The sequence below is a fragment of the Grampus griseus genome (assembly GCF_964374135.1).
Source record: "Grampus griseus genome assembly, chromosome: 15".
Lineage (NCBI taxonomy): Eukaryota > Metazoa > Chordata > Mammalia > Artiodactyla > Delphinidae > Grampus > Grampus griseus.
The window spans coordinates 9765182-9776384 of NC_139009.1; the positions used below are offsets into that span (position 1 = coordinate 9765182).

At 40.4% G+C, this 11203-nt stretch overlaps 1 protein-coding gene across 1 annotated transcript; it reads left to right on the top strand.

Moving 5' to 3' along the window:
- Positions 1-2107: 2107 nt before the first annotated feature.
- Positions 2108-8378, top strand: LOC309833752 (calmodulin-binding transcription activator 1-like; the record flags this gene model as incomplete). The annotated part of the gene is made up of 2 exons (XM_082672186.1): positions 2108-2128; positions 8088-8378. The coding sequence occupies 2 exons, from the start codon at positions 2108-2110 to the stop codon at positions 8307-8309; spliced, it is 243 nt and encodes an 80-aa protein (XP_082528312.1). The 3' UTR covers positions 8310-8378.
- Between the last annotated feature and the right edge of the window lie 2825 nt (positions 8379-11203).

Genomic DNA, 11203 nt, shown 5'->3' on the forward strand with positions numbered 1-11203 from the left:
AAAATAAATAAATGTGTCCTTGAAGTAACATTTTATTTTTCCTGCAATACTATATGTTTGGAATGCATACAATTTTCTCGAATTTTATATTGTATTCTATATATCTGTGTTTCCTAGATTCTTTTACTTGCAATTTTGAGGAATCTCTCATAAATCATGCCCATGAAAGCAAAATCAATAATGTTAAGAAAATTAAACATTATCAACTTCCTCTTCTAGGCTCTCTCATGAAAGTTGGAGAATTTTTTAAAACTGTTCATGGATGAAACCACCAACATTTTAAAACATGAGTGCCGTATCGAAATAAGAAATTTATTCTCTTAAAATGATTTTTAAACATGCTCCCACTTGAATTCACCCAGACCAAAGGTTTTTTGTAATGCAAGGCATTGTTAAGTGGTCTGGAATAGTCAGTTGTCATTCTCAGGGCACCCTCTCTAGTAGAGCATTAATAGAAAAAATTCAATGCTTCGTTTTTCTGACGGACTAATACAAATTAATTTTTTTTTTCTGAATGTACAATATGGAAATGTGTTCTCATAAAAACATAGTTAGAAGTTTGGGAAGTTGGCATGTATTACTGAAGGATGGCTATTCTGGGACACCAGGTACTGGGCAGTGGGCAGGAAATTAAAAGATAATGAGATTACACAAGTGGAAGTTACAGCGATGTCATGGGAACACTAATATACATTTTCACGCTGAGAGTTGAGGACGATCTGGCAGGCCATCAGATCTCCTCTTGGCCTATAACTCTACTGGGAGAAAAGGTGAAAGCGTTTGGGGATCCACATTTCAGTTCCTAAGATTAAGACAAAAATATAACTTCAGGAGGAGGACCAGTGCCAAGATGAGACACTTGGGAAGTCAGAGTAATAATCACGAGAGCATAAGCACATGGCATTAGATAAATTCCTCTTTGAAAGAATCTCCCTAGAGATTTTAATTGATAACCTAGTTTAAGGTTTTCTTTTTGGTATCTTTAATTTATATTCAGTGTCCTGAATTTAAGGGCAGAAAAAATATCCAGAACTGGGGAAGAGGGCATGGTGTAACTGAGAGGGGTGATGAGAAGTCACAAAGGGAAAGGATTTGGAGGAGGGAGATACAATTCCCTGTCTGTGATATGAAGGGCATCTCTCTACCTGCTGGTACAGAAAGGGTATCTTTTACATTGGAGATTTATTTCCTGCTTTCAGGGGGGAAAAAGGGGGTCAGAGTGTTCTTTTGCACTGGCTGTTTCTTAAGTAACTTTAATTCAAAGTCATCGATATGTCAAAGTGGCATATTTGGGGACAGCTTGTGTTGAACTTCATCAGCCTTTAATTAAGATGGCTATCCTATGCCATGTGCTGTGCTTAAACTTTTATTGTAGGACCTCCGAACTTCACAACAACACTGAAAACATTGTTTTTATTTTATTGATGATAAAAACTGAGTGAAAGCAATGCTAAGTTGGGTCTTTCACAGATTTATCATGACCATTAATGGATGTGGAAATAGAGGGCATAAAAGGGCATGTTGCTCAGCTGAGCTCGCATAGCCAGGCTGCTGCAGGGCAGCCCCAGCTGCAGGTGGTCCATCAGGAGACCTCTCCTCACACCCACAGACTTCAGGGCCGTTGTCTCTGTCAGATTCCTCCTAATGCCTGATGGGAGCACCTGGATCCTCTCCTAGAATACTGAGAGGAAAGGGGTAAGACATGGATAACAAATGAGAATGGCTGACCTTGAGAGGGCTTTCTAAGGACAAAATGGACCTGACATTGACTTAGTGTATGCCTTAGGCAGCCCTGGCAGCAGGAGTTGGCATGGCGGGCTATCTAATCAGGCCAATTCCTAGCCCATGAAGGTTTTTAATTTCTGAAAAGCCAAGTCATTATCTCAGGTGAACTACAGATGTGATTAGGAAGAAGAGAAGACTGCAGGTTTAGCAAAAATTACGATCATACTGGAAAGAAATGCACTTATTCAGAAAAAAGTGCCCTGGCAAACAGCTGAGATGTACAACAGTGAAAACTTAGTTATGCAGTTATTTTAAATTGCACAAAGAAGACTTGTGACGTCAGGAGGATGAAGCACCTTCAATTTAGAACTCTTGAGAAATCATGGACATGAAGACCGCTTGGGTAAGAATGTGTATGCGCATTATAGTTAGGACAGAATGCATGGAGTAAAACTCAAGTGAAGTGGGAGCCTGTGAGGTGTTAGTTTGCCTACCAGTTCCTGCCCTTACAAATTATGCAATCTTTTACAAATGACTTATCCTTTCTGATTAAAATTTTATTATTATTACTATTATTATTATTATTTTGCTTATGTAAAATAGTGGATGATATTGCTAATCAAACGTCCCTCAGATCTCTTCTTTCACAAGTAGTATTTTTGCAAAGATAATTTTCTCATAATAGTAAATGTGGTACCATTCATTAAAATAATATTTTATTGTCCTGTACATATATATAATACAGTGCATATAATGTATTGCAGAGTTATTAAGAAGACAGGATTTAGGGCTTCCCTGGTGGTGCAGTGGTTGAGAGTCCACCTGCCGATGCAGGGGACACGGGTTTGTGCCCCAGTCTGGGAAGATCCCACATGCCGCGGAGCGGCTGGGACCGTGAGCCATGGCTGCTGAGCCTGCGCGTCTGGAGCCTGTGCTCCACAACGGGAGAGGCCACAACAGTGAGAGGCCCGCGTACCGCAAAAAAAAAGAAGACAGGATTTAGAGTCAAATTCATGGATTCAACTCCAGTATTTACCAGCTTGTTCCTCAGTACAAGTTGCCTCTCTACCTAAGCCTATGTTCTCTCTTTTTCTTTTTCTTTCTTTTTTTCTTCTCTTTTCTTTCCTTCATTTTTTTTCTCATTTCTTTTCTCTTTTTTTTTTTTTGCAGTACGCGGGCCTCTCACTGTTGTGGCCTCTCCCGTTTTGGAGCACAGGCTCCGGAAGCGCAGGCTCAGCGGCCATGGCTCACGGGCCCAGCCGCTCCGTGGCATGTGGGATCTTCCCAGACCAGGGCACGAACCCATGTCCCCTGCATCGGCAGGTGGACTCTCAACCACTGTGCCACCAGAGAAGCCCTCTCATTTCTTTTGTTTTCCCTTCTCTTTTCTCTTGTCTTCTTTTATTTTCAAGCCTTGGTTTTCTGACCTATAAATTGATACTAGTGCTTAGGGATAACAAGGATGTATTTATTTGTATGGAAAACTCATATGTTAGAGAAGGAAAGTTAAAGAACAAAGTAAGTAGAAATTAAATTGAGTCAAATAGTAAATTTAGAGAAGACTGTATAGATCATAAAAATTATGGAGCAATAGATAAAATAATGTAGTGAAACTAAGATTTGGGGTTCATGATCAAAAAGGTGAGTTGAGCCAAGAGTAGAGTTGAGATCTAACCAAGTGGAGCAGAGGGTCCACCAGAACCTGAACTTCACTCACTCACTCCTAGTTGCTTGGCAAAAATCGCCAACCCTATTCTAGTAATATTATAATGAGAAAGAAAACATCAGAAGAGGTAATAAGTAGTAATTGGGGGAAGAATTGCACTTTTATTATCTCTTTCCTGGTGTGAGATCTGAGAAGGTATTTGGGAGCAATTTGTGTTACAGACAAAAGATCAGGTTATAAATAAAATAATTTGAATCATGTGCCAAAGAGTTAAATTGAGGCTGTGTTCCCAAGAGCTTCTCTGTACACAGCTGATGCTCTTCCTCTCACCGAAGCTGGGTGATTATAAGTAATGAAGTCATGTATCTACATTGTTTTGCTTTTTCCACACTTGGGAACTGCTGTCTTGAACAAGGAATTCACAGAAACATATTCTTCCAGTTGCTAGAATAAATTGGGTTGAGACTTGAAATATTTTAGCTCTTTGCTGCTTAAAATGTTTTCCATGTACTTTAATTGCCTAGAGAACTGGGCTCACATACAGCAGGTAATAGTAGTAGAAAATGAAGCCAACAACTATTTTGTAGGGTGTGGCTATGAGGCGCTAAGGTGAAAACGATTGTACAAGCCTGTCACCACGCCTGTGTCGAAGATGAACAAAGCTAGTTACGTGTTAAGGACAGATTTTAATCAGTAATACAATGTTGCAATAGGGAAAAGAGTCCAGTATGAATTGAATTGAATTGCATTGAATCGAATTGGGATGTGCAATGAGGTGACTGGGCATTTTTAAAGACGAATGAAGGAATAGAGTTACAGAGAGTTAGTGTAAGTGCTATTCGAACAAACGTGTCAGTTCACTGGAGATTATGGAAGTTAGGATTCTTTTCTCCCATGGACACTGTGAGACAGAGGCCCTATCTTTCCTGATGATCACATTTCAAAGGAAAGCCTTCTTAGGTCACTCTTGAGTTATAGGAGGTACATATACCTCTCAAAGAGACAGAGGACAGAGTCACAATTTTAAGCCCTTTTCAGCAAATGTTTTAAGAAAGTAAGGTTAGTAGCCTCTGGTCAAGGGTTGGCTAGAACAAGCAGTAAATTCTTGTGGCAACCTTGAGCTTCCTCGGGCAGGCACTTTAAGGGGAAGTGCTATCATCCTAGATATGCAGCCTTGAGCTGTTAGAAGCCCGTGTTAGCATTTAAGCCTTTTAGTGTGAGTAAAAAAAGGGAGACTAGGTGAAAGCATTTTTTTGCTGAGCATCTGGAGTTTTTATAGGCCAAGTTTGAGGTCTACTCAAATAGAGGGCTCAGAGGAACTTGGCTAGAGTTTGACTGAGGAGAGAATCTGTGTTACCTGGCACATAGTAAGTGTACAGAAAATGCTGTATATCATCACTATTATCTAATTGACTGTTTTCTGTAATCTTACGAGTTTTGTTAATCTTTTAATTAAAACTGCTTATTTAAGGTCACAGCTTTTCACTACATCCTTTTCTCTAGCTCCTTCTGGTCCTCTCACCCATCATCTTCACAGCGTAAGATCATGAACACAGGGAAAAACATGAGAAGAACTAGTTAGACTGAAATTCACTGGTGCCTGGCCCACACTCTTATCACAATATCACCTAGAATCTTAAGATAGTTTCAAAATGGCTTCCCTGCCACCAGTATTGTCACTTCCTAGATATGCTCCAAAATAATACCATATTTGGGGCTTCCCTGGTGGTGCAGTGGTTGAGAGTCCGCCTGCCAATACAAGGGATGCAGGTTCATGCCCCGGTCCGGGAAGATCCCACATGCCACGGAGCGGCTGGGCCCGTGAGCCATGGCTGCTGAGCCTGCGCGTCCGGAGCCTGTGCTCTGCACAGGAAAGGCCACAACAGTGAGAGGCCCACGTACCAAAAAAAAAAAAAACCAACCATATTTGCCTTTCTAATCAAAAATTTGATTTTTCACGCACTGCTGCAAATTTAAAACACACATGTGTGCATGCACACACAAAATCATACTCCTTAGCTTAGCATAGATATCCTCTCATGAGTATATACCTACCCTACTTTTCAGCTTCTTATTTTGCCTTTTATCCTCTTGTACTTATTTTATCATCACTCTTTGAATAGCATTTGGCCTGAATAGCTATCCTCAATCAATTCTCCACACTCTAATAAAATAAACTCTCTCATTCTTCAAGATCTTCATATAGATGACCTCCTCTTTCAAGTTTTCCTTGACTCCAAGATATAGCATCTTCTAGGCTTGTACTTTAAAAATATTCTGTGGATAATCTAGTAATGGTATTTGACAAATTATACTGGGATGTGTCTCTGTAAGTATGTATTTCTTTCCACAATATCTGAGTGCTAGAAAGGCAAGGGTTTCTTTGTTCCTCAGTTCCTCAGATTAGCAAGGGCTCTGATACACAGTAAACACTCAATATATGGTAAATAAATGAATGGATACATGTAAAAATGAGTAACAAGAGCAGAAAATGTTACAAAACTTCATTGAATGCTTATGCAGTATGAATCTGTGAGCTTGACACTGCAGCTACAAATACAAATGGGGAAGCATTTAGGTAAGGTTTTGAATGTTTTTCTCATTTATTTAAAGTAATATGTTCCCAACTGAACTTGAACCTGGGTAAATTTGTGCTCTATCATTAACTACTTTTTCTTGGAGGATTGTTATCTAGGGTTTTCTGTACAGCAAAGTATAAAAATCACAGAATGGAAAACAATTTGATTTGGTGAGAAAATCCTTGCAAGCTTCAGGTCCCAAACTCATTATTTATTTACTACTGGAGGCTGTAATCTTTACTCCAAAGAACTGCCCCATCATTTAGACGTCTTAAATCTGCTGTTGAAAAATAACACACAAACCAGGGATGGTGATCTGCCTGAATCAAATTTGGCTTAAGACAAACCTAGGTCTAGTCCTGTAAAAAGAGCAAATGAATGAAAAGGTACAGACAGCACCAATGCTGCTCTTCCAGGCAGCTGATGCTGACCCTCCTCAAGCATCATTATTCAGCATAAGGAACTTAAATAAGGCAGGTCACTGCACACTCATTCTTTGAGCCTCAGTGACCTGTGAAGGCCTGGACCTAGTGACCTCTACACCTCTACAGGAATATCCTGGTTTGTGGATGATGAAACATTTAGGGGCTTGATATTTCCAAGTTACTATTTAAAGCTTTTTTGATAGACACTGTAAAATTGTTTCTGGTATCGGACAGGAACGTCTGTGCATTGAGTGATGTTCATTTCAAGCACCAATGGTATGACCTTAAGCTGTTATTTGTTTTCTGAGGTTCAATATGCTACTCCAAAAGATTACTTCCCTTTCTCAAAGGCTATCATTGAAATTTTATTATTCTTATATTCAAAAACTAGAAATTAAAAAAGCCTCTGGAGGGCTTCCCTGGTGGCGCAGTGGTTGAGAGTCTGCCTGCCGATGCAGGGGACACGGGTTCGTGCCCCGGTCCAGGAAGATCCCACAGGCCGAAGAGCGGTTGGGTCCGTGAGCCATGGCCACTGAGCCTGCGCGTCCGGAGCCTGTGCTCCGCAACGGGAGAGGCCACAGCAGTGAGAGGCCCGCGTACCGCAAAAAAAAAAAAAAGCCTCTGGAGGTCAGAAATTGAGAGAGTGAATTGCTCATTGAGAGGTTAAAGCTGTGTGTGGGTTTACTGTTGTCATTAGAAATGGATCCTTAGACCTGTCCTCTCCTGCACCCAAAATAGGGTAATATGAATGTGTTCTTCTCCAAAAAAAAATATGAACGTTCTTTTATCTTTTAAGAACAAGTTAAATCATTCATAATGTGGTGTGAATCATAAAGAAACATAATCTCGTGTTTGTGTTAAGGAGGAAACGTGTACCTCTAAAAATGTACAGTGTCATGTGAAGAGAAAATTCCTCCTGAATATTGCTTGTTTTTTCCTTCCTGCTAATTTTAGAGGTGTTACCACACAAAACCTGCCTGCATTCAAGATGCAGTGATTGCCAGTGTTTCAATCAGATGGTACTGATAGAAGTGTGATGAGTTTGTACCAATAACACATTTAAAAATAATTTGTACTAAAAATATGCTCTGTAAGACTTAATTAACATCCAGAGTTCCCAGTTTATACACGAGATATAAACAGAAAATATATTTAAAAATTTTTATTGCAAGCTTGTATGAAAATTGAATGTATAAATGAGGAAGAGGGTTGTGTAAGGCCATTTGCTAACTAGACAGCTTGGCTAAAAGGGATGTAGACCAGGAGAGGAGTGGGTGACAGATGTGATTTTTATCACCTGTGACCCCACGACTCTTATCATAAGTGGGCCAGATCACAGTAAATTTACCATTTTTTCTATGTCTTCTATGGTCAGATCAGAGGATGAAGCCCCTGCACTGTAACTGGGTTGTTATACCTGGGGAATTTGGACCTCAGGAACAATAGGTAGGAAGAGGGGATAATGCCATTTTAAAGTCTAAATGGCATCCATAGCCTTATAACTCTGTGCTAAATCCGTATCAGTATCAGGGCATCCTCCACTAACAGGACTGTCTCCCTCCTCTGCCTGTTCGCCCATCCTCAAGATGCCAAGCTGACTGAGAGAGCCACAGAATTACAGTGCGGCGGCGGCGGGACGAAGCGCGCGCCCAGGTCACTGTCACGAGAAGGAGGAGGTTGTGATGCGCGGAGGGGAAATGGCTGCCGAAAACAAGCTGGAAGAGCGTTTCCCAAAGTGTATTCTGCGGAATTAGCACCTGCTGCGTTCTCAACACCGTGCCACCTATAGATGATCATGGGAATAGCAATAGTCATGTAAAAATCTTTTCACCGATAAAGCTGCTTGAGTGTCTGCCGAAATGTTCAAGTTTACCCAAAGAGAGGCACCGTTGGAACACTAATGAGAGATTATGATGTAGCAGTCCCTTTGGATTTCTTTTTCATAATGTGTGACCCTTCACCTTTGATCCCCTGACATGCATTACCTTGGTAACCATTTCATTTTTTAATTTCATTTCATTTTTTGATTTTGGTGTGCAAGCTGTAATATTTCATCTCTCGAAGTGTAACTGGTTGATTTCCTTAAATAGAGATACCCCTCTGAACGATAAATTTGCAAAATGCTGTCTTTATTTTCTGTATTAAAATTGATTTCAATTTTAAAAATAAAGTGTAATCTGTGTTTTCATCCTTTAAAAAAAAAAACAGGCTTCCCTAGTGGCACAGTGGTTGAGAATCTGCCTGCCAATTCAGGGGACATGGGTTCGAGCCCTGGTCTGGGAAGATCCCACATGCCACGGAACAACTGGGCCCGTGAGCCACAATTACTGAGCCTGCGCGTCTGGAGCCTGTGCTCCACAGAGAACAAGAGAGGCAGCGATAATGAGAGGCCTGCGCACGGTGATGAAGAGTGGACCCCGCTTGCCACAACTAGAGAAAGCCCTCGCACAGAAACGAAGACCCAACACAGCCATAAATTAATTAATTAATTTTAAAAAAATTAAAAATTAAAAAAAAAACTTACCTGCAGAAGTGGCTTGGCCGTGGGGAGAGTTACTGAAGATGAAGATGGAAAATATCAAACATGTTTCCCTAGGAAAGTAAATCCTCCTCCAACCTACTCTCTTCTAGTGCTTGCATGTGTTCACCTGGTTTTCTTCTCTAGCACATATTCTGTGGTCTCCTGAAAGGCGGGGACCAATTTAATTCTGGGCCTGGCATGAAATAGTACACAGTGAATGTGGACAGAAGAAAGAATGTACAGGGAGAGTGATGAGAGAGCATAAGAGGAAAAAAACGGAGAAAAGGGGAAGAGGAAGAAAGACATTTAGGAAGGAGATACTTTAGCTTAATTGTCTTAAGTCACCATCTATTGTATTCCCCCAAATGCCCCCTTTCAAATCTGCTTGTCATATCAGAGATGTCCAAGAAATAGCACCTGTTTAAGCAGATGTTTTTAAAACACTTTGTATATAAATTAGCAGATTTAATTTTTAGCTGTGGAGGAATGCTATGTGGTAGGTATCGTAAGAAAGGTAAATATTATCTTCTTTATAAAAAGAGAAACAAAATCTCATAGAGTATAACACTAGATTACAAATTCTGTTCTGCTGGATTCTACTTAGTTTTCAAGGTTCTGTTTGATCTCATCTCCTTCAGGATGCCCACCACAACAGCTCTAGTTCACAGTGCTTTCTTGGGTCTCTGAAAAAACACTAGAAAATAGGATTTAGTCCTTATCCAAATATTGCTTCTTAGCTTTGATTATGTTTTGTTCATGCACCTTCTTTCCATCTAGATAACAAACCCTTGGGGTATGCCATATTTTCAAACATCTGACAAAGAAAAGGAACTTAATAATCATTCTTTGATTGGTGGACCAGGGAGCATCACATAATATAGAATTACAGGGAAATATACATCATTTAAATAGATTCTGATTCAAATGCTTATCAAGGACCTAGAACTCTAGAAAATTTTAAAGTTTGGTGGGTGTTCTCCTGCCATGCTTATCTTTACCTTGAGTATATTTCAATATCTGTATTTCTTAGACTATGCATAATCTCTGCTTTATACCAACGGAGTCATTTCCAGTGGTTCTCCCTTTAAATGTATCTTCTAATTGGCTATCAGCACATTCTTTCCATAATTAGTCTACAGCAGTCACTTGCTTAAATCACCTCGGTGGTACCCTGGAGATTAGAGAATAGTTCAAATTCCTCGGTTCATCATCCATAGAACTTGCCATTCTCAAAATGCTTAATCTAATTTCATGGTTCTCTGTCTTCTTCCAGTGTCCAAGATACTTTTTCTTTACAGTCCAAACTTTAACTATCCTTTAAGATCAAACTCAACTGCTACATCCTTTCCAAAGACTTCTCTGGTTCGCGAGCTCTAGAGCCCGCGAGCCACAACTACGGAGTCCACATGCCTAGAGCCCGTGCTCTGCAACAAGAGAGGCCACCGCAATGAGAAGCCCGCGCACTGCAATGAAGAGCAGCCCCCGCTCACCGCAACTAGAGAAAGCCTGCACACAGCAACGAAGACCCAACGCAGCCAAAACTAAATAAATAAAATAATAAATTTATTTTAAAAAAGTGAGGGTAATAACAGAACCTTCCACATAGAGTGAGGTGATCCATGCAAAACCCTTAGAACAGTCACAGAATAAGTGCTCAAAGAATAATAACTACTATTAGTATTGTTATTAATGGTCAGGGAAATTGTTTTAAAGGAGATGTATGCTTCTTATGAATCCTTAGAAGGATGAAGAAAGAAGAGCTAAGGGAATAATTTTATAAATTACATTGCTAGCCATTAGGTTTAGCTCAATATCAAAACCCATCAAAATTCTACGTGGTGGTTATTTTGATACAAATATTTTTTATATAAATTTATTTTATTTATATTTGGCTGTGTTGGGTCTTTGTTGCTGTGTGCAGCCTTTCTCTACTTGTGGCTCGCGGGCTCTAGAGCGCAGGCTCAGCAGCTGTGGCGCACGGGCTCAGCCGCTCCGCGGCATGTGGGATCCTCCCGGACCAGGGCTCGAACCCGTACCCCCTGCATTGGCAGGCAGACTCCCAACCACTGCGCCACCAGGGAAGTCCCTTGATGCACATTTTTACAGATGTGGAAACCGGCCCAAAGAAATTAAGAAAGTTTCTCGGAAGTATTGTCCAGTAAGAAGCAAAGATGGAAATCAAATGTTACAGTTCTGATTTCACATTGTGCACCTATCACTCTACATAGGGATGCCTGCTTCCTGCCCGTTTACTCATAATAAGATGTGAGTCACTAGGACTGTTAAG